Here is a 23,624-nt window from a genome sequence, read left to right on the forward strand (position 1 = left end):
CGACCCCGAAACAGCACCCCGACCCCGACACGGCACCCCGACACCGACAGGACACCCCGACCACCGACACCTCCCGAAAAGGTGTTCTTTGGCCTTCCAGAGGCCGACGGGGTCATATATTTGTGAATTATTAGTTAGGTCATATATTTTTCGATTTTGTTATGAAAAACATCATATATAATTGTGTTGATCGTGTAGTTTTAAATGTGCGGTTGTTTCATCGCTGCGAGGTTTGGTGTTCGACGACCTCGCCGTGCGTTTGATGAGCTCTGCCCCTTCGTTCGTGGGTGAGCACAAATGACAAGTCCCCATTAATTATTTGATCTATTCCGATGAAACTTGATAGCTAGCTATATATGTGTCTTGAATCATCAGTATGCGTAACCAATATGTGTCTCCCGTTCGAAAGCGTAATAGTTATAAATATGCATGCATTTGCATATTTATAACCTTGATTCTTTCGAATTGTCCAACGCTATCCATGGACAGCCCGAGTATGTGTAGATTGGGTTCGTTTTCCCATATGCTTTGCTCCGGATCCGACGCATATATTTCGTCAGTGCCTCCCCTGTTGTTCTCCGGGTACACATCCTCTCTGTTTATTGCAGAGACGTGTATCGGGAGAACAGCGGGGAGTTGCTGCCGAAATTTTGCGTCGGATCCGGGGCATAGCATGGGAAAATGAACCCAATCTACACATACACGGGTGGGATTAGGACCTATCATTACCTATTAGAGTGTAGGTTGCATGGACGTAATAAAATTGACAAAGTAGATCAACTGATGAATATATACATGGTGAATTACATATATAATTGTTGTGTGTCCAGTAGCTCTGAAAGTCAAGATGAGTGACCGTGCTTGGATGTATACCGGTCACACTGGTCAGAACAAATGGAGCGCTGAATGGTTCACAAAAACTAAGGGGTTTGTGCAAGCCGCATTTGCAAATGGCCAAAAGAAAACCTAGTGCCCCTGTTTCCGGTGCGGCAATTGGGAAAAGAAGACAGAGGCTGAAATGGGCAAACACCTGCAGAAGAGTGGTTTTACCGACACGAGCCACCCCGCTCCTACACCTCCTGGATCTTGGTAAGTTTATCTAGTGTTTTGCTTAACACATGCATAAATACCTAGACTTAGCTTTATTTCCTCCAATGCTTACCATAATGACCTAGACTTAGCTTCTTCTCCTCCAAAATGACTTAATAAGCTTACTGACCTCCAAAACCATCCATTTTACCTAAGTTAGCTCTAAAACGATCTGTGCTTAGCTTACTTATGTCAAAAATTGCATAATTAGCTTAGTTAGCTCATAGACGATCCATTTACCTAAGTTAGCTCTAAAATGACCCATTTTACCTAGGTTAGCTTATAAATGATCCAGTTCATCCAAGTTAGCTCAAAAATGACCCATTTTACTTAGATTAGCTCCTAAATGATCCATTTTACCTACGTTAGCTTTAAAATGACCCATTTCACCTAGGTTAACTCCAAAATGACCCATCTTACCTAGGTTATCTCATAAATGATCCATTTCAACTAATTTAGCTCATAAACGATCCATTTCACCAAGTTAGCTAAAAAAACGATCCATTTCACCTAAATTAGCTCTTAAATGATCCATTTCACCTAAGTTAGCTCAAAAAGATCCATTTCAACTAAATTAGCTCATAAATGATCCATTTCACCTAAATTAGCTCAAAAACGATCCATTTCAACTAAGTTAGCTCATAAATGATCCATTTCACCTAAGTTAGCTAAAAACAATCCATTTCACCTTAGTTACCTCAAAAATGATCCATTTGACCTTAGTTAGCTCATAAACGACCCATTTCAACTAAGTTAGCTCATAAATGATCCATTTCACCTTAGCTAGCTCATAAACGACCCATTTCAACTTAGTTAGCTCATAAATGATCCATTTCACCTTAGCTAGCTCATAAACGACCCATTTCAACTTAGTTAGCTCATATATGATCCATTTCACGTAAGTTAGCTCATAAATGACATACTCTTCTTGTTCTAGTCTTCTTCTTGTTCTACTCTTCTTGTTCTAGTCTTCTTCTTGTTCTACTCTTCTTCTTGTTCTACTCTTCTTGTTCTAACTTTCTTCTTTTTCATTTTGCAGATTTCATTCACTTGACGAAAGCTTGCATAGATGGAGTGCTCCTTATTATCCCTTTCTTTGTTTCTTTTATATCGTTGAACTATGCATGTATCGTTGGATGAAACTATTGTAATATATATGGTTGGATGCCTCTATGTTGAACTTGTTATGTATGATGGAACTATGCATGTAATATATATGGTTGGATGATGAAGTTATGTGTTGGATATCTTATATGTTTGCTCTGTAATGGCCTTTTGAAATATATCTATATATGTCATATATATTTGTGATGAAAATTGTTGGATTTAATAAAAAACAGATAAAAGAGCCAATAAGCAGGCTCTTTGCCGTCTGCCACCGACGGCAACGGGATCTTTGTCGTCCGCCGCGGACGGCAAAGAAGACACGTGGCATCCAGCTGTGCTTCCTGGGAGCTGACCTATTTGGTCAGTTTGCCTACAGTGGCAGACGGCAAAGACTTTGCCATCAGTGGCAGACGGCAAAGAACCTGCATGTAGTGACGTGTAGATGACATCATACGGCGGACGACAAAGACACTAGAAATTTTGTCGTCAGCGGCGGACGGCAAAGGCCTGCCGTTAGCCACTTAACGGACTGACAGCGCAATTATTGCCGTCCGCTCTCTTTGCCGTCCGCCGCAGACGGCAAAGGGCCTTTGCCGTCAGCCGCCAGGAAGCGGACGGCAAAGTAGTTGTTTACCGTAGCCTACTTTGCCGGAGCCTTTTGCCGTCCGCGGCTGACGGCAAAGGCCTTTGCCGTCCGCCGTTCATGCCTTTGCCGTCCGCCGTGGCAGACGGCAAAATAGCTGATTCCTGTAGTGTGAGGAAGGAGAAGACCAGTCCACTTCCCCAGGAAGCGAGGCGCCAGATGGCTGGGTCATGTGTTTTGATGGCGCCTTTGCGCACCAGGGTGCGGGGGCTGGAGCAGTGCTCATCTCTCCCACTCATGACAAGCTTTGCTACGCCGTGCAACTCTGCTTTCAGCATGGCGAGAAGGTCTCTAACAACATCGCAGAATACGAGAGGCCTCATAGCCGTCCTGAAGGCTGCAGCGGCTATGGGGGTGAGACGCCTTACTGTCAAGGGCGACTCGCAGCTCCTCGTCAACTTCTCCAACAAAGTGTACGAGCCAAAGGACGAGCACATGGAGGCCTACCTTGCTGAGGTGCACAAAATGGAAAAGCAGTTCGCAGGCTTGGAGCTGCAGCACGTGCCCCGGGGCACCAACAAGGAAGCCGACGACATCGCTAAAAGAGCATCCAAGTGGCAACCTCAGGAGCCCGGCGTCTTCGAAGAGCGGCTCTTCAAGCCGTCAGCTACGCCACCTCCCTCAAGTGCGACTCAGCCTTGGGAGGAGCTCCCTCAGCCCCTGGCCTCGGGAGCCCTAGATTGCGGCCCAACCTCAGGAGTTCGGTTTCTCTTGGCGCTTGAGCCCCAGGGGGAGTGCTGGACCAAGGAGTTTAGAGAGTACCTGATGCACGAGACATTGCCGGAGAAAGAAGAGGACACGGAGCGCGTGTCTGGATAGGCCACGGCATACTGCATTCAAGACGGCGAGTTGTACAAGAAACGACCAAACGACGTCATGTTGCGCTGCATCTCCAGTGATCAAGGGAGGGAGCTGCTGACTGACATACACGGCGGGGACTGTGGACATCACTCGTCATCACGAACCCTCGTCGGCAAGGCCTTCCGCAGCGGATTCTATTGGCCTACAGCACTTAACGATGCAGCCGAGCTAGTAAAGTCCTGCAAAGCTTGCCAATTCCATGCCAAGCAAATCCATCAGCCTGCTCAGGGCCTCCAAACCATTCCGCTCACGTGGCCGTTCGCGGTCTGGGGGCTGGACATCCTAGGCCCGTTCCTGCGAGCGCCAGGGGGCTACCGCTATATCTACGTCGCCATCGACAAGTTCACTAAGTGGGCAGAGGTGGAAGCCGTCTAAACCATTCCAGCCGGTTCTGCCGTCAAGTTCATCAAGGGCCTCGTGAGCCGCTTCGGGGTCCCCAACCGCATCATCACAGATAACGGCTCGCAATTCACTAGTAACCTCTTTAAGACCTATTGTGCTAACCTTGGAACGCAGATCTGCTACGCTTCAGTAGCCCACCCCAGGAGCAATGGTCAGGCCGAGCACGCCAACGCTAAGGTCCTGAGGGGCCTCAAGACCAGGACCTTCAAGAAGAAGCTGGAGGCCTGCGGCAGGGGCTGGCACGACGAGATCCAGTCTATGCTGTGGTCCATCCGCACCACCGCTACCAAGCCAATGGCGAGACTTTGTTCTTCCTCGTCTACGGAGCTGAAGCGGTCCTCCCTCACGAGGTTAGGCATCGCTCCGCACGGGTCCTGGCGTTTAACAAAACGCAGCAGGACGCCATGCGGGGGATGGATCTCGTGCTGGGGGAGGAACGATGTCGCGAAGCTGCGTTAAGAGTGGCAAGGTACCAGCGAGCGTTGCGGCGCTACCACTGCCGCAACATCCGCTCCAGGACGCTCGAGACAGGTGACCTGGTCCTGAGGCGGGTCCTCTCCAGGGAAGGCTTGCACAAGCTCTCACCCATGTGGGAGGGCCCGTTCAGGGTCGCTCACATCGCCAGGCCTGGCGCCGTGCGATTGAAGACGCAAGAGGGGACACCCATCCAAAACGCCTGGAACATCCAGCACCTCCGGAAGTTCTACCCATGAAGCAAGGCCCAGAGCCTGAGAAGCACAGCCCAGTGCCTATGAAGCAAGGCCCAGAGCCTGTGAAGTAAGGCCCGGTGCCTGTGAAGAATCTCCGCTCGTGACACTCTCACATAATAATGAGTTGGGGCTGTACACGCCCCGGAGTCTCAGGAGCGCCGGCCTCAGGCCCTAGGGCTCCCTCCCACGTCTAGTGGACATCACTTAGCTCCACGCTGGTGAGAAGACTCGAAGACTAGATTAGGTGCCAGATGCGGCTTTTCATTTGCTTTCCGTAGTTGGCTTGCTTTTCCTTAATCGAGTTTGCCTTTGGCGTTCCTTGCTGATTTGGTTCCTTCGCCTTTTAACGCGTTTTCGGCTCTGGGTTACCCGTGATCTCTCTCTCGCCTACCTCGCGAGGGGGCTAAGCAGGTGCCCTCGCGAGCTTTTCCTTCCCTCTGCTTTCTCGCGAGTCACCCTCGTTCGAGCCTGGAAGCTGGTGCAACTCCCCTAAATCCGTGCCCCTCGGGTACCGCGATGCAAAGCGCCGAGTCAAGGTTCGGGTGAACGGTAAAATCCTCTAGCGCACCCCCTAACAAATTCTTGCAGTTCCTGAGCAAATGCAGATATCTCGTGAAGGAAGGGGCATCCCAAACACGCCAGGTTAGGTTATCTTTGCGCAAAATAATAGCATGACATGGGAATAACACGCACGTTGCATTAACCAAGAACCATAGTTCGATACACGCCCCTCTGGGCCCATACTGGTTTCATTTTTTGGTGCAGGGAAAGAAAGGGAAAATCCAAACAAAGCGGCGTTTCAACAATCTGCGAGGACAGGCCCTTGGCGACGCCCAAGCCTAGCCAGACCCCTCCTCGTGCTTCACGAAGGCGCGATGACGAGATGACCCGCCGTCCCCTTCGAAGCGAGTGCGGCGGCTGATCGTAGCCACTGCTGCTGGAGCTGTCGCAGGAGGGAGAGTCGCCGTAGCTGGAGGAGATGCGGTCGCCGCTGAGGACAGGCTCGCCCTCACCCTCGTCACGACCGTCGCCAAGGCCGAGCACCTCCTCGCCGTCGTTTGTCTCGGGGCAACATCCGGCACGGCGGCCATCTGCCTCGAACACCCTCACAAAAAGGGTCGACCCGCCGTCATACTTGAAGTGGAGCGTGCACCGCCTGCCCAGGCCGCGCGCGCGGGCAAACATCTGCCAACCACGGGCCAGGGCTATGTTGCCCGCGGCAGAAGTCTCGACCGCGACCCAGGAGGCCTTGCTGCAGCAACCATCCGCCTGCAACCAGAGCCCCCCTGGACTAGGGGCCGGCAGCTCAGCGGCAAAGAAGCGCGGAAGCTGGAGCCAGTTGCCGGCTGGGTTTTTTGACCAAACAACGAACTCTGGCGATGCCTCCGCTGAATGGAAGCGCGGGTGTGGAGGCCTCGCCACCATCGCGCACCTCCCCCCACCGACTGGACCGCCACGGTTGGACGGCCCCCTCCGCGTGCCAGGGCGCCGCCTCGGCGGTGAGCCATGGCGGGGGTCACAGCGTGCTTGCGCGGGCGGCCGCGACCGTGCTTGGGCACCGGGGAACCAGGGCCCTCGCGAGGGGCCTTACCCTTCTCGGCGGTAGAGAACTTCCTTTGAGGCGCCATCAGAGGCAATGCGAGCAATGGAGCTAGAAGGAGGAAGCAAGCAAGGAAGAGATGGGCAACGGGGGCTCCGCCCCCTCCCCATTTATAGCAAGAGAAGGCCAACCGGTGTCTCCCACGATCACATGTAATGATGGTCTTCCTTGCATGTCGCATGGACTTGTCAAGTCGTGCAGTCGCCGAAGCAGCGTGGGGAAGCGGAGACGCCCACGTCCAATCAACCGCCACACGCCAACCAAGGCCGCATGCTTTGGGGGCCCGCGGCGCTTCGAGCTTGACCCTTGGCTTTGCCGCGAAGCCAAGCCCGCGCGCACCTTGGGCCCGGGGGCTACTGTCGGCGTTCTGGGAATGGGGGTCCCCAGACTTGCCTGCCTGCAGCCCGCCGCGTGGCTAAGCCAGCAGGCCGAATGGCCCATCCTCACCAACGAAGCGCCCAAGACCCTCGCGAGGGGCCAAGCCTCGCGAGGCGGACGACGCAAGGCCTCCTCTGGAGCGGCCTAGCTAGGCAGGCTCGCGAGGAGCGGAGATATCAAGGCAAGGCGAACCTCACGAGGTTCTCGTGACGTGAGCCGTGACGATTGACACCAGGCGGGCGCCAGCGCGCACATCGTCCTTGTTTCCTCTTTGATGCAAAAGGGGCAAGCGTAGCCGCGGAGTACCGAGGCATCAGGCAAAGGTTGTCATTTCGGTGCAACAAGACCAAGACCGAGGACTGCAAGACGGAGGTCACCGTGGAGCCCAGAACGGCATCACCACCAGAGCTTTGTGCAGGCGAAGACTACCTTTTATCAGGATAGCTTGTACTAGCTGTCCCCCTTCAAATTAGCCCGCCATTGTTGGCTCCCTTCCCGCTCGATATTTGAGAAGAGGACCAGGGCCTCCATAAATAGGACTAGCCACCACAATGGAGGAGGTGTGCTAAAAAGAGAGACCGCCTCACACACAAGCTCACTGAGCACAAGAACGCCTCAACCTCAGGAGGCCGTTCTGCCCTTGTATTGTTCACCATCAGCCCAAGAGGCAATCCACCACTATCACATTGGAGTAGGGTATTACACCACAACGGTGGTCCGAACCAGTATAAACCTTGTGTCCTTCTGTGTTGTGAGTTCGTCGAGTTCGTCCGCGAGATCCTAGTAAGCTAGAGAGTAGATCGGTTTGAGGAAAAGACTTCGCGCGCACCCCAGTGTTCGAACCTTAAGGGTTTGCCGGGACCCCATACCCCGAAACAAACATAGATAGCAACATCATTTGAAGCCCTCTCTCAATCATTACAAATAACAACAGCTCAACCTCAATCAGAAAACACAAAGAGCAGCTAAAAGGACAAATAGACTCTCTATATACCTAATCCGACTTTTGAATATATCAACCATTTCTACCTGAATCTCACAATTATCTCACTCTAAATCTCTCATCACTCAACACAGACCATGCACATGTCTGCGCAGCCCCAACACGCGTGTTTACGGCCCAGCCATAACACCACCACCCCACCTTACACCGCAGTTTTGTCGGCCCACTCCGCCCACCGTCCACCACGCATTTCCCTCAGTCGCGGCGCCTCCAACGGCGATGAAAAAGAAAAGAGCGTGTTGCGGAGAAGTGGAGGCGCCGCCATAGCTTAGTCCAGGGCTCACCGAGGAGGTCACCCCGGGCTAGGGTTCAGACTAATTGCTACGCAGCGGCGAGCAATCGGATGAGGTAAGAGAGGCGTGGACGGGTTGGTGACGGTGGCGCTAGTGGGGAAGCCGGTATTGGAGGCGGCAGAGCGCACAAGAGAGAAGGGAGAGGCGCGTCCGAAGCGTTTGCGTGGTTTTTTTTCCCACAATGTAAAGCAACGAAGCGCATGCCGACAGGTAGGCCCACAAACGACCCTCAAAGCCTCGAGCCATCATAGGCCGTGATTTTCTGGGAGCTTAGTAACTGTATCAATGCCATGGAGGAATAGAAAAGGCAGGATTGACTAAACATTCATGGATGCTTTAGTTTAGTGTAACCACAAAAGAGTACTCACACACTAATTCTTATCATGGTTGGATGACCGCTTTGCTCCACTCCCCAACATTATCTTCATCTTCCACACATACTTTTTTTAACCGTGGACAACTTAAGATTTTTTGCATAAAACTTTGACAAATTTGAGCACAACATTCCACAAATTTAGACTTCCAAAACAGTTGTAGACCGTTAGAAAGTACATGCAAAAAATCTTTGTCAATATAATCTTGAACTTCAAAATCCCCACTGCACTCAAATCTATGAAAGGATTCAGAAAATGTATCTCATACTTCTTTCTGCTTTGAAAGGTCGAGCATGGTGATGAGAAAAAACACCCTTCCTGGACTTCTCAAAAGCGAGCACTCTAGGTGTGTGCTTTCTAGATGACAAAGGAAGGGAAAGGTGGAGGAGACATGACGACCACGACCGATAAGGACAAAGGCCGTGATGAGAGAGGCGGGACAACATGTCTCATCTTGCACATGAGGGCCGCGACATAGCACAATTCCCTCATGTGACCCTATGCAGAGCGCGATGATGTGATTATCGGTTGCTCCAATGGAGAGGCGTGACAGACTAACATGAATATCATGACGGGTGGGCTCTACCAATTTGTTGTTGCCATTTTGCTTCATTTTAGATACCAATTTCTCGCAAAGACATTAATAAGAGATACTTTAAGAAGAGGATAGTGTTCCTCCCATTCACTGTTATAAGACGCTCAAACTTTTGTTCTAAATCGAATGCATATATGCATGTTTTAGTATGTTTGTTCACTTATTTCAGTCTGCATATAGCTCATATTGAAACCCAAAGCATCTTATAATTCAGACGCAAGGAGTAGTACTTTTCATTTTTTTCAAACCATATTAGTCAGTTTTTCGGAACGATGAATGTTCATGGTAGTCAATTTTTCTACAACTTCATAGTTATCAGTTTTTTTGCGGGAACTTCATAATTACCAGTTAATTGAACATTTTAACGTGTATCTCTAAGGCTGGTCGTAACGAGAGTATCATAGATACGCATGCCAACTAGGCAAATTTAATGAGGTGTCATAGAATTAAATAAAGAAAGAGATGGTTGAGTATCATATCATGATCTGGATGTGTCATGCATAACAATAAATGAAGTCATTTATGATACTAACTTACGACATTGTGCATTATATATATTAATATTATACTAGCATATGATACTCGCCATTACAACCAGCCTAACTCGCAGAATAACCGTGTTCCTAATTGTTCACACTTCTAACCTTAAAAAAATGTTGATACTTCCACGTTCGTAATTAATTAACTGCATTGACCAGACACCTCGACCTGACTGTGTTAAATGAAAATCCGGCCTCCACCGGATCCCAACCTTTCATCCTTCCTCTCTTTTCCTTGCCGACGAAGCATCCTCCTCGCGGGTTCTCATGAGTCTCGTCCCCCAACAAATCGATTGAAATTAGAAAATCAATTAAGAATACCCGTAAATTACCAAACACGCGCTGCCACCGACCGATCGAGCCACCGACCCCCAGAAGTTCCAACCAAATTCCCCGTCGACAACAGCAGCGGAGGGGCTCCCAGATCTCGCCGCCGCGGGCACCGGCGAACGAGATGTCGCTCAACATGAAGACGCTGCAGCAGGCGCTGGCCAAGGCGTCGGCGGTGATCGAGAAGACGGTGACCACCACGGTGCAGGAGGTCACGGGCCCGCGGCCGCTGCAGGACTACGAGCTGCTCGACCAGGCGGGCTCGGGCGGCCCGGGGCTCGCGTGGCGGATCTACACGGCGCGGCCGCGGGACGCGGCGGCATCCACGCCGTACCCCGTCGTCTCCGTTTGGGTGCTCGACAAGCGAGCGCTCTCCGAGGCGCGGGCGCGGGCCGGGCTCTCCAGGGCGGCGGAGGACGCGTTCCTCGACCTCGCACGCGCTGACGCCGCGCGCCTCGTGCGGCTGCGTCATCCGGGTGTGCTCCACGTCGTGCAGGCGCTGGACGAGACCAAGGCCGCCATGGCCATGGTCACTGAGCCGCTCTTCGCCTCCGTCTCCAATGCGCTCGGGTGCCTCGACAACGTGGGCAAGGTGCCCAAGGAGCTCAAGGGCATGGTACAAACATAGCACTCACGCCTTTGTTTGATCTCGATCATTTCTGAACATCTAGCTTTGGACCTTCGCAATTAAGTGGATGCTATGGAGGCTAGAGTTTGTGAAACTGGCGATTTAGTTCAAGTATACTGTTAGTATCAGTGTGGGTGGGTATGGTTACATTACTCACTGGTAGTAACTAGTGATCAGTCACCGCCAGCAAGCAAGTTGAGGTGATCAGTGTCTGTTTTCATATAGACGAGAGTGAGAAACTGATAGTTTTGCCCAATTTGTCCAGTATTTAGCACCATGGTGAATGCCCAGTGTAATCCATGATATCGAATGTGTCATTTCAGAGTGATGTATCCGCAAATTTCACCAAATGGAATCACCTATATTTTTAGAACTTCACAACAAGCCTTTCTTCACATTAACTTCCTTTAGTGGGTTCATTCTACTGAAATCGTGTGAAGTCCTGTGGCATTTCTCCAGTCTTGTTACTTATGCACTATTTGTAAAAATCTCGTGGCATCATTTTACCCCAGGGTGGCTCCGCCATTGACATGTGGTAGGAACATACGAGATTAACATGATTGACTTCACTAACAATAGGTTTTGGGTCAGACTGTGTTGATTTCTTCCATTATAAAATTGTTAGTTTTTCAAGTGATATTTCAGGGAGTTAGATTGCTATCGAGTAAGCTTGTCAACCAATGCACTCGTAAATATCTTCTGTGGTTGGGTCCTTGTAGAATTTTTCTTGCACGGAACTCTGTGGGGGTCAGTAGCGCATGGCAATTGGTTGCTTTTCGCCTCTACTATGGTTTGCTTATTTTTCGGCTGTGTTCCAGGAAATGGGGATACTGGAGATTAAACATGGATTGCTACAAGTTGCAGAGACGTTGGATTTTCTCCATAACAATGCCCATCTTGCACATCGAGCTATATCACCTGAGGTTGCAACGTAGCAGATTTCTGCATGGTTTTATTTCCTGTAATTTTATATATTTTTTTGTGCACTCATTAGTTTCCCCCGTCATTAAACTAGCTTTATTGTTTATTTGCACCATACTGTCTAGGCTGGCTGGCCATTATATCCTTCTGCTTTATACTTGCACTTAGTTACTCAACAAAATCAATTCAAACCTTCTCTAATGCTTAATACATATTATTGTCTTTATACTGATTATTTGGTAAATTTTCTGTTCTGACATCATGATTGGTAGCACAGAGTTTAATAGTACCTGCGAATCATCCATCCCGTAGAAGGCTTAATTTTTTTTCCATTTCACTACAACTGTCCCTGGCATCAGGAGTCTCCTTTCAAAATAAATGTCTATTGAGGAAATAAAAATAGTATCTTAATGCAGTACTTCACTTCCAAACCTCATTAATGCTTTAGAATAGGCTAAGTGAGGACAGTTATAAGAAACAATGGGAGCAGTTTTTAGTCTATTCTAATGCCCTTGCATGATTTTGATGTTGCTGCTTATAAGCGTGCGCATGTTTTCACTTCTATGCTGTAATAACTTGGTCTCTTTTGCAGACAGTCTTTATAACTTCAAGTGGATCTTGGAAGCTTGGAGGTTTTGGTTTTGCTCTTTCTGTTGACCAAGCCACAGGTGGTTTGGCATCATCGCAGCAATTCCATTATTCGGTTAGTACTTATGACATTGTACTTCGTAAGTAATGTAGGTGATTTGTTTTACCATTTTCGCTATATTAACTAGTTGGCATCTTCTTTCTTTGAGTCATAACAGAGTACTTCTATAGAATTGCTTAGTATTCTCTTAAGTCCTGCCTATGTAGATTGCACTGGAGCACAGCACTAAATTGGACAGAAAATCTCTATTTATCTCCCATAGAATTTTTCCTAGTCATGAATATATATTTTCCACCAAATATGTGCTACAACTTCTGCAGTGTTGCTTAAGGTATTTGCAGATAACATGGATTTGCTTAGCTCTATAACCGCGTATATGCTGCGGTGGACAGAAATTGTCATTTTATTTGTTCAGAATGGTTTTGTGAACAGCTAAACATCCTATGCAACTAAGCATATTCTTTGCACACTTGCTATTTTTTGCTGATACTGTCGCTGTGATTAGCAAAGTATAAATAAGAATCATAACCTTTTTATATGCTTGATTGCTCTTTAGGACTATGATGTCGAAGACACAGCTTTACCTCTTCAACCATCTCTGAACTATACTGCACCAGAATTGGTTCGCAGTGGTGATTCTAAAGTAGGCTCTACCTGTGACATATTCAGTTTTGGATGCCTGGCTTACCACTTAGTTGCTCATAGACCACTTCTGGATTGCCATAACAATGTGAAAATGGTATGTCTTTAATCTGGCACATGCTTTGTCAAAATAGAATGTATTTAATTTGGCTCTACCTTTGACTTATGCTACGGTTGCATGTGCAGAAAATATACTGACATGTCCCCTGTTATTGCAGTATATGAATTCATTGACATATTTAACAAGTGAAGCCTTTTCTAATATTCCTACTGATCTGGTGGCTGATTTGCGAAATATGCTATCAGTTGATGCAGCATCACGCCCTAGTGCGATGGCCTTCACAGGTAAAGTAGCGGTTGTGTTTTCCTTATTTGGTGCATAAGTGCTTGTAGAATGGAGTTTCTGGATGTTGTCACTAATGGTGTTAACTGCTGACAGCACTAACAGTAGGTTGAAATGCTTTTGATACATTACCCTTTTCCTTCTTACAGGCTCTTCTTTCTTCCGGCATGATACAAGGTTGCGAGCTCTTCGTTTCCTTGACCATTTGCTTGTATGTATTTATGACTCCTTTCATTTCTCCTAGATAAGTTTAAACCTTTTGAGTTTCACTGCTATGTGTATCAAGCTTTCTTCTTTGCAACCTGAGAATCACAACTGACCAATTTAAGCTTCAGTTACTTGCTAGACTGTTATCTGCAGATGGTTCTGATGTTAATAAAATATCCTTTTCAGGAGAGAGATAATATGCAGAAGACAGAATTTCTGAAAGCATTATCGGATATGTGGAAAGACTTTGATTCCCGAGTTCTTCGATATAAAGTATGTGCAATCCATTCTCTTTACTTTGTTACAGTCAAAATTGTTCAGAGGAGCTGTAATTACGTATGTCCAATAAAAATCTTTACTTGCTCTTTCGTGCCTTCCTCAGATGCATGATAAAACTTTATTGCTTAAACGGCCATAAACTGCTCAAACTCTAAAGTTTCTATTTCAATCAAGTATCCAGTGCTCAACTTTCCTTGTGGCCTGAAGCTCCGTTCAAAAGAAAGAGCTAATTTTGAGGGCGTACTTGTTTTCTGGAAAATGTTGAGGCTGCCAACAACTAAAGTTTGTAATATGATAAACAAAGAAAAAAATCTCCACACCTCAAATTCCTGGCTCATTTCTATATTACAGAACTGAATCGGTTCATTCATTGATCCATCTGAATTCTAATTTTCTGGTCCCCTATTTCAATAAATTTGTTAATGATGTGTGTGATTAACTTTAATTTGCACATGGTGTTCATCTGAATCTCACTTATTCAATTAAATATACATGCATTGTAATGCTCAGTTGACACATTTTCTTTTTGATAGCTGACTCATTTTCCGACCAGGTTCTTCCACCTCTTTGTGCCGAGCTACGTAACATGGTCATGCAGCAAATGATTTTGCCCATGGTTCTGACAATAGCAGAATCACAGGTACTTCTCCTAATACATAGTACCATCTTTTATTTATGGATTATTGGCTAACAGCAAGGTGTCATGGTTAATTAATTCTAACAACTGGCACGTAGCTCAACCTGGTATCTGCTTATCTGGCTAGTTTCTTATATCTATGTACATGTCTTGTAACCTCTCTTTCTGTGGTTTAGCTCATTCTTGATTCAACGCATGCTAACCTACCAGAATTGGATTATCCCGTATGACACCTCAATTTAAAATAGTTCTTACTCCCTCCGTCCCATAATATAAGAACGTTTTTGACACTGGTGTAGTGTAAAAAATGCTCTTCTTATATTATGAGACGGAGGGAGTAGTTATTGAAAGCAATGTAATTTGAAGCTATGCCATGCTGCATTTTTTTTAGTAATACCAACTTCTGAAGATCATTTTTTAATGCCCTCTTTCTGTTCTGCAGGATAAAGATGACTTTGAGCTGTCAACATTGCCTGCTCTTGTTCCAGTATTTACTTCAGCATCAGGTGAAACTCTTCTTTTGCTTGTGAAGCGTGCCGATCTCATTATTAGCAAGGTAATTATGTATATTTATGAAGTAAACTAATTCTGATTCTTGTTTTAGCCCTGTTAGGTTTCGCTATGGTTGAATGCAATGTTGATCTTGATCCCTGAAGGATCTTTACAAACTAAAGTTTAGTGGAATCTGCCATTTGTGTTTGGGACCCCTGCCGTTATTAACTTATAGTTGCTGTATTACCCCTTGCAGGCCACAAACGAACATTTGATATCACATATCCTTCCTATGCTGGTACGGGCTTATGATGATACTGATCCCCGTCTGCAGGAAGAAGTTTTGCGACGAACAGTAACACTGTCTCGACAACTTGACATGAAGGTTAACCTTGTTTTTTTATTTGCTAAATTGATGAACAGCCATTGAGTTTTAATTGCTCTTTCTTTTGTTCACCATCAAGGAATTATTTTTTCTAACCGATTGCTTGGATTATGTCTCAGATGATGGATGAGCTTACCAAGTTATTATATGAATAATAATCCACATTATGTGTGTATTCATTGTTTTTGTGAATAATGCATCTACATTATGTATTCATGTATGGATTTCTTCTTGCAGCTACTGAAACAGTCTGTGCTGCCACGCGTGCATGGATTAGCTTTGAAAACTACAGTTGCTGCGGTATGCACAGTATATGATTTGATTCCAGTAATTTATTTATTAACATTAATCTGGTCAATATGCTTGTGCAACAAACGACCATAATAATAAAGCTCTTGATGAATGGCCAGGCTATATAAAATATTTGAGACTAAATTGCCGTCTTCATTCCTGTTTTAGCAGACACATTTGCACATGAAAAGGAAAATATAAAGATAAGGGCCATGACATAATGAAACATATGATTTTTCTTGTGTACAGTGTACTTATGCCCTTTGTCATGCAGCTCATTATCTGTCTTCTGCTCTGTTTATAGACATTTTACCGTCATTTATTACAATATTAACAATGCTGGTTTTCTGCCCAAATTCGTAACAATGCTTGTGAATAGTCCTTTCTAAGTTGCTCTGGACATTACTGATTGCTGAATTAAGGTTTACCTAGCAATATATAGTGATGCAGAGTTTATATTTAGTGGTGTAGGATTGCGGGGTACCGCATCTGTTGGGCCTTAGTTTACTTCACATGATTGTTCTATCACGGCACTGTTGGGTATTGCTGAATTAAGACATACTCAATTTTTCCAAATATCTGCTGGTTGCTACTGCCTTTGAACATGTGCTTTCTTATGATCGTAAGTGCCCTGCAAATGTAGGTGCGAGTAAATGCTTTGCGCTGTTTAGGAGATCTTGTTCCATCGTTGGATAAAACAGGTATAGTAGAGATCTTGCAGACTCTTCGGCGTTGCACAGCTGTTGACCATTCTGCCCCAACCCTTATGTGCACCCTTGGAGTTGCTAATGCGATTTATAAACAGGTTACCCTTGATATGTTTGTTCACTAACGCTGAACTTCCAGCACTCCTTGCCAATTTATTTACCTTCTACCAGTACCCCTATGTAACTAAATTCTCATTAATCCAGTGTGGTGTTGAGTTTGCTGCGGAACATGTGGTTCCTCTAGTCTTCCCATTGCTCACGGCACAACAACTGAATGTACAGCAATTTGCGAAGTATATCCTATTTGTCAAGGATATCACAAGGTACCAGTTACTATATTCAATCAATCAGTTGTACTCTCCATGGAGCAATTAATTTATCAACTAAACTACTGTGTGCTTCTACAGCAAGATTGAAGAGAAGCGTGGCGTGACAGTTACGGATAATGGGCATACAGAGGTAAAAGTATCGCCTTCAATCTCAAATGGGATTCATTCTAAGCCAACTTCAGGAGGCCTGGGACAGACTGGACAAATGCCAGCTGCAAAGAGCACTTCTTGGGATGAAGACTGGGGCCCTACTAAGAAAACCAGTGCCCCGCCACTCTCTTTTGATTCTAGTGCTCAAACAAAGCAACCCTCAAAAGACCCTTTTGATTTCAGTACCCAAACAAACCAACCCTCAACACTTCCCTTCGATCTTAGTACTCAAACGAAGCAGCCATCGACAGTTACTCAGGTTGCAGCGTCTACGATCCCGTCTGCACAACCACTTCCATCTCTGCAATCTCTTGCACCTAGTTCAGGGCATCAAACTTCCGGTTCATGTGTTCCTGTTGACATTGAGTGGCCTCCTAGAATGAGCACATCATCTGACTTTAATGCACCATTCTCAGCTAACAAGGATAGTAAATCTGGAGGGCTGTCTAATGATGGGGTTGATGATGTTGATCCTTTTGCCGACTGGCCCCCCAAACCAAGCAGCGCAGCCAGCATTTCAGCAGTGGAGCGCCTGCCAAGCACAAATCAAAGTATTTCTGGGTTGAATACAGGGAACATGGGGTTTGGTGGTAGCAGTACTTCGCTTGGACAACTGAAAACAAACCAGGTGAGCTGGTCAGCGAAACCAAACAATACAAATATAATGGGCATGAGTTCAACTGCCAGCTATTTGAACCAAGGCAACTCATCTCTGGGATATGGAAATCCAATTGGAGGACCGAGCTCAGGTCTCCCCAATGCAGCTAGTTCCATTGGAGGCCAGAGCATCAGGCAACCAAAATCTGATTTTGGTTCACTATCACAGTTATCCAGTGGCGCACAGGGCCCACCCAGGCTTGCCCCTCCTCCATCTGCTGCTGTTGGAAGAGGGCGTGGTAGAAATCAAGGGCAGTCAGCCCTCTCCCGAGCATCACGGACTCCCAATTCCAATGTTTCATCAGAGCAGCCACCTTTTCTTGATTTACTGTAGCAAATACAGGAGTGTCCATGTTCTTCGTTCTGCAAACGGCACTGGATAGCTCACATCGTTCAAGCCTTGTATATGATGAGCATTACACTTTCCTGAAACATGGTTGCAGGCGATAGTGCATTTTCTTGTCAGTGGAAACTGGGTTGCCTTTGTTGTTAGCCCCAAGGAAGCTGCTTCAGGAAAGAGCCTTCCTGAGGTTAGAGAATGTATTCTTGCTTAGGGTTTTCTCGATTTCAGCATCATTGGGGTGGTGAGGCAGCATTAATTTTATTTGTGTATATCTTTGTCCAGGCTCTGCTGTAATGTCTAGAGTTCACAAATGGTTGTGGTGATGTGAAATTTTGAATGTTGAGAATGTATCACCAAAATCTGATGGGCCTCGTGAAAGTGGAAACCCTACATGATGTATTCATTTAAGCCGGGAAGGGCCCATGTCGTGTAATTGCCAAATTTGGGCCCATCTGTACCTCTGCCTGAAAAATGTGGGTGGAAACACTTGTTAAATGCTCCACTAGTTTCTTGTATTGTGATTATTACTGTCGAAGTGAATATGCTTATTTTTGCACATTGCCATCAAAGTGAACATGCTTATTTTGCATTTCAGTTCCCAACTAATTATCCTTTGTTTAGAAATGTATCCCTGCCATGCCCAACCAAAAATGTTAGAGCATCTACAGCTGGACCGGGCAAATCTGGTCCCCTATACATTTGCAAACGTGTCCATGAACCGTGACTGAAGAAAAAAAAATGAAAATTGATTTTCAGGAAAATTTTGGGTCATACCTCAAAAGTCTGCTTCCACAACAATGTCCCTCAAAGCAAATCCCTAAATCCGTACTAATGCCATGCAATGTTAAACTTAAGCACGTAGTTCAACGCACATATATCATAGGAAGTTCATATATTTCATCGGACTACCAAAATTAAACATGTTCTACTAGTTACGAATGATACGACAATGGATGAACTTCACCCATGGCCGCCCTTGCCTTTGCTCTTGCCGTCTTCGTTGCAGAAGTAGCTGTCAAAGACACAATACGTATCGAGTCGGATCTGCTCTTGCTTGAGCTGTCCGATCTGTCACGGCCTCCTACTCTTTGGGGGCAGTTCGAAGAGGGAACAGACCACCCGATTTTGCTCCTTTGCATGGGCACGCGCGATCCGGGCTTGCTGTTTTGCGGCGATGCGGGCACGAAGGGCTTCCTCGTGCCTGCCTGAGGTAGCATGCAACTTCGCCTTCGCGGCTTGCCACGCCCTCGTCCTCGCACGGTGGGCATGCTGGTGCTCCACAGGTGTTGGGCCGTGCCGCCTACTGGTGTTGACCTCGGACTCGGAGTCCTCCGCCGCGGGGGTGAGGCGCCATCACATGGGTTGCGTTACCAACATGGGGATGTCGGTCCAGCGCCATGTACCTCCAGCCAATGGTTAGCACGCCCGGCTTTGCCGCGGTAACGTGCCTCGAGCCATAGATGCCGCTGGATCCAAGTGTCATTTGCATAGGAAACCCGCCGAAGCGACTCCAACTGCGGAGCTGGGATTTACTCCCAGGACAAGCGGAGAGCTAGCCGGACGACCAACTCCTCATCCCCGCATGGAATGAGGTCCTAGTCGATGGATCCGGAGATCTTTGACTCGGATCCACTGCGCACCATGTCGGAAAGGAGGTTGGGAGCTGATTGTGAAAATGAAGCGAATTGTTTAGGGTTTGGTCTAGGATGTAGATAGGGATGCATATTGGTAGGGTCGGGGTGGATCAGCGTGGTCCGGATCTAACGTGTCGGACGCGCCCGATCGTCCTTATATCTGCCCCACATATGACCTGGACATGAGGGATATCCGTCAGCCTGGACGTTTGCGTTAAATTTGCCAGGTCCGATTGAGTGACAATTTACTTTAGTGACCGAGAGGCCGCCCGGACTTCGGGAGGACATAGGACCTCGGGTTGTAGATGCTCTTGCAACCCTAACTAGCTATTGTTGCCCTTAAGAAGAGCGCCTTGTATTTGTATTTTGTGCACCCTTTTGCGGCACAGTAAAATATTGGCTGTCTTGGTTGGCATGGCAGGAATATTTCGGTTCCATTTCTGCCCGCCACTTGGAAGAGCACCATGCAAGTTCAGACGATTGTCTATTGAGAAGCAAGTACCATCCGCTCCCGTCACGGGACGGGAGAGCTCAAGTTCTCCATGTTGCAGTGGTCAGCTGCATGCACGTACGATGCATTCATGGGCGGCGACCTGTGAGACAAGGAAGACTCTGCACAGTACGCACACGACGCACAAAAACGGGAGGCTACAAAGGGGATGGATGCATCAACAGGGGCATTCGATTCCTGGGTGCACATGCACCCAAATCTATATTTATATCTACTAGAGGATACCTCGCTCGTAGCGGCCAGAACTGGTTGCAATATATTTTAATGAGATTTTATTGTGTAGACCATAAATATTTAGATTAATAATATCATGTGATTATTCTACATTGTAATTTTTTTCCATACATGATTATGCATTGACGTAGACATTTTTACATGCAAGCATGCTTACATTGCTAGTTGGGTGGAGCATGCAATTAAGAAAGATTGAAAAAATAATTGATGAGGCGGCATGTGTGGTGATGTGGCATATATGCATGTTGAGATAAATATGATAGTGCGGATCAACATATGTATATATAGGATAGCTACTCTCTCTCTCGAGTGAATTGCAAAAAACATCGACATTGAAGGCTAGGGTTGCAGAAATCACAAGTCTCTAGTTTTATGCCCAAAAACACTAATTCTAGGGCTAATTTTTTTTGCAAAAACCACAAGTCGCTCGGTTCGCTCGTTTTAAGTGGATTATGACAGGTTGGACCCGCATTTGTCGACGTGGCATAACTGTTCATCCGTTTGACTCGTTAGACGCCGTGAGACGCCGTGCGTGGGCCGGCTCGAGCCGGAACCCTTTTGACCGGTCCCTCCCCTCCCCGCTAGCTCTTCTCCATCTCTTTCCCTCCCCCACACCCTCTCCTCTCAGACATGGTGACGGCGAGTGGCGGCGGCGACTGCGGTGGGCCTGCCGGTGGCGGAGACGACAGGCCACCGGAGGCGGATCTCTGCGGCAGCTCAAACCCCGGCGCCCCTTCGGACAACAGCCCCAACCCCAGCCCCCAGCACTCGCTGGAGTCCGCGGCGGCTAGATCTTGGGCCAGGGTCGTGAAGGCGGATCCGACGGAAAGCCACCGGTGGGGCTCGTCATTCGGCGACGTCTAGTAAGTTAACCTCATTTGTACATATTCTAGGGTTAGGTTTAGGATTCGGTGGCGTCTAGTAAGTTAACCTCATTTGTACAGATTCTAGGGTTAGGGTTAGGATTCGGCGGCTGGATCTTGGGCTGTATGTATGTGTGGTTATTTTGATTTGCAGTGTTAAACCTAGCTTGGGTACTGAAACACTCAATTTGATTTTGGGGGAGGGGGCAGGGGAATAGCCCACTGTCAAACTCATATATGTGTCATATTAATTTTATTTAGTTGATATGTAGCAATGTGAACTGTTAATTAGAGCAGTGGCAATACAGAACACATTAGAGTAGCTTATTTGTTAATATGCAGTGTTAATTATAGTACATTAGAGTATGTACATATTTAGTTATGCATTGTTAATTAGAGCAGTGCCAATAAAGGGCAAATTAGAGTACCTCATTTTGTAGTTATGCATTGTTAATTAGAGCAGTGCGAATAAAGGGCAAATTAGAGTAGCTTCATTTGTAGTTATGCATTGTTAATTAGAACAGTGCCAATAAGAGCAAAGTAAAGTATTTTTTTGTTAATATGCAGTGTTAATTATAGCATATTACTGTGAACTTTTTTATAGTAATTATGCAATGTTAATTAGAATTGTTGTTTTATCTTGTTGTCTAGTTTGGACGATGCTGTTTGGGAAGTTAGAATGCACTTCCATGAAAGAGACAACTTGGAGAGATCCATCTGCATTTCAGACATCACATATCACAATTTGGTAGCATTAACAGAGACAGAGGGATATGGGCTGAATGACTACATTTACTTTGTGAGGGAGCCTGGTGTGGGTATTGAAGGATTGGTAGAAATTTTTGATGATGACAAGGTGGATGAAATGCTTGACCATATTGCTAATAAGGATCAGACTGTAGTGAATTTGACAGTGATTAGGGCCACTGATCCAAGACCTGCAGATTTGAATGCATGCTATTTGTATGAGGAGCAGGTTCCTTTGAGTCAATTAGGGGAGAAAAACCTGTCTATGAAGTCAATCCTTCTGGAGTTCTATTCAGATCACCTGAGAAATCAAATAAACAGAGGCAGTCAGAGCCACTTCAGTTCTTTTCCACACAGCAGAGCACAAACATAGATATTGCTATGGAGCAAGATGAGCAGGAGACACTAATGGAGCTAAAGAGGAGAACCAAGATTGAGAACTTTAGGAAACATAAGGAGGCATCTGAGCATGTTCAAATGGTTAAGCAAAAACTACCAGTTCTTCTAACTGAAGATGACTCTGATCTGGATGCAGATGAGGACTTTGTTAACATGCTTAATGATTTGAGGAGGCAGAGAGAGGACCCACTCCTTCATTTTGAAGGAGACATTGATGTGGATGAAGTGTATGGGGAAGATGAGGAAGAGGAGCAAGTGGAGCGGATGGAGCATGAGGAGGAGGAGCGGGTAGAGCAAGTGGAGGAGGATGAGCAGATGGAGCAACAACAGGAGCCAGCAAAGAAGAAGGAAAAAAGAAAAGGGCCAACCAAGAGGTCACATTCAAGCTTGGAGCAAAGATTTGAGGATGTGTGGGTACCATCATCAGATGAGGAGTATGTAGGTGATTTGAAGCAGGAATATGATGATGGAGCTGAGAATGCACCTTTTATTCTGCCCAATGGAAGGAAGAGCAGAGCATATAAAGAAAAACCAAGGAAGTGTTATAGTGAAGAAAGATAGAACCCAGAGGAGCAGTTTTGTAGAAATCTTTATTTCCTTAATGTGTACCAATTTAGGAGAGCACTTCAGACATTTCACATAAGTCAGAATAGGAACTATGACTTCCACAGAAACTGCAATGACAACATCATAGTTGTGTGCACTAATGTGAAATGTCCTTTCTACATTGCAGCTTCTGTTGTTGCAAATGAAACTACTTTTTGCATCAGAAAGGCTAATCTTCTGCACACATGCCCAGTAGTAGCAGAGAATACAAAGGTCACAGGAAAATGGGTGGCACACCAGTGTGAGGATATGCTGAGAATTGATATTGCCACACCAATCACCACAATAATGCAGAATTTGAAGAAGAAATATGGAGTAGAGATCTCAACCCATATGGCCTATAGGGCTAGGAAACAAGCATTGAAGGTTGTCCAAGGAGACCAGAGAGGTCAATACACTAGGATTAGAGATTATTTGCAGGCTGTTTTGGACACAAACCCAGGAAGTAGATGTGTTGTGACCACTAAGCATTTGCCACAGCACCGAAGCAAGAACCCAAGGTTCCATGGCCTGTTCTACTGTCTTAATGCTTGCAAAGAAGGGTTTTTAAATGGATGTAGGCCATTCATAGGTACATTGTGTTGTAACTTGTGTAGTGTTTTTGTTATTTGGCCACATTAAATACACTGTCTTCTCACATTTGTCACTTTGCAGGGGTAGATGGTTGTTTTATCAAGCTGTCAACAGGTCAGCAGATCCTTGCTACAACAGCAAGGGATGGAAACAACAACATATACCCTATAGCATTTGGATTTGTTGACAAAGAGGACACGGACAACTGGACCTGGTTCTTAACACAACTGAAAGATGCACTTGGTGGAGAAAGTGGAAAGTTTGGGTATTATACTATCATTTCTGATAGGCAGAAGGTAAACTTCTCTCCTCATATTTCTATTGTACTATTAATTTTTCATATGCACATTGCTTTGTGAACAATTCAAATGGACCAATATTTAGCTCTAGTTCATATTGTGTCAACAGAGCCTTTTAAATGCAATAAACCATGTTTTCCTCAATTGTCCACAAAGATTCTGCCTTAGACACAT

The 23,624-nt window shown here is 46.2% G+C and overlaps 1 protein-coding gene across 2 annotated transcripts; it reads left to right on the forward strand.

Annotated features, from left to right (window-relative positions):
- The first annotated feature begins 9,828 nt into the window (after nt 1-9,828).
- LOC119268385 (SCY1-like protein 2) lies at nt 9,829-18,142 on the forward strand. 2 transcript variants are annotated; one of them, XR_005133157.1, is made up of 15 exons: nt 10,049-10,540; nt 11,371-11,475; nt 12,066-12,176; nt 12,679-12,861; nt 12,983-13,109; nt 13,257-13,318; nt 13,501-13,587; nt 14,147-14,233; nt 14,673-14,786; nt 14,979-15,107; nt 15,345-15,407; nt 16,042-16,203; nt 16,310-16,428; nt 16,513-17,771; nt 17,867-18,142. XR_005133157.1 is itself a non-coding variant. In XM_037550000.1 (14 exons), the coding sequence occupies exons 1-14, from the start codon at nt 10,049-10,051 to the stop codon at nt 17,573-17,575; spliced, it is 2,904 nt and encodes a 967-aa protein (XP_037405897.1). In that variant the 5' UTR covers nt 9,829-10,048; the 3' UTR covers nt 17,576-18,142. The 2 variants fall into 2 exon arrangements, 1 of the variants encoding a protein (XP_037405897.1); XM_037550000.1 differs by having other exon boundaries at nt 9,829-10,540; nt 16,513-18,142.
- Nucleotides 18,143-23,624: the final 5,482 nt, after the last annotated feature.

This window comes from Triticum dicoccoides, chromosome 3A, assembly GCF_002162155.2.
Source record: "Triticum dicoccoides isolate Atlit2015 ecotype Zavitan chromosome 3A, WEW_v2.0, whole genome shotgun sequence".
Lineage (NCBI taxonomy): Eukaryota > Viridiplantae > Streptophyta > Magnoliopsida > Poales > Poaceae > Triticum > Triticum dicoccoides.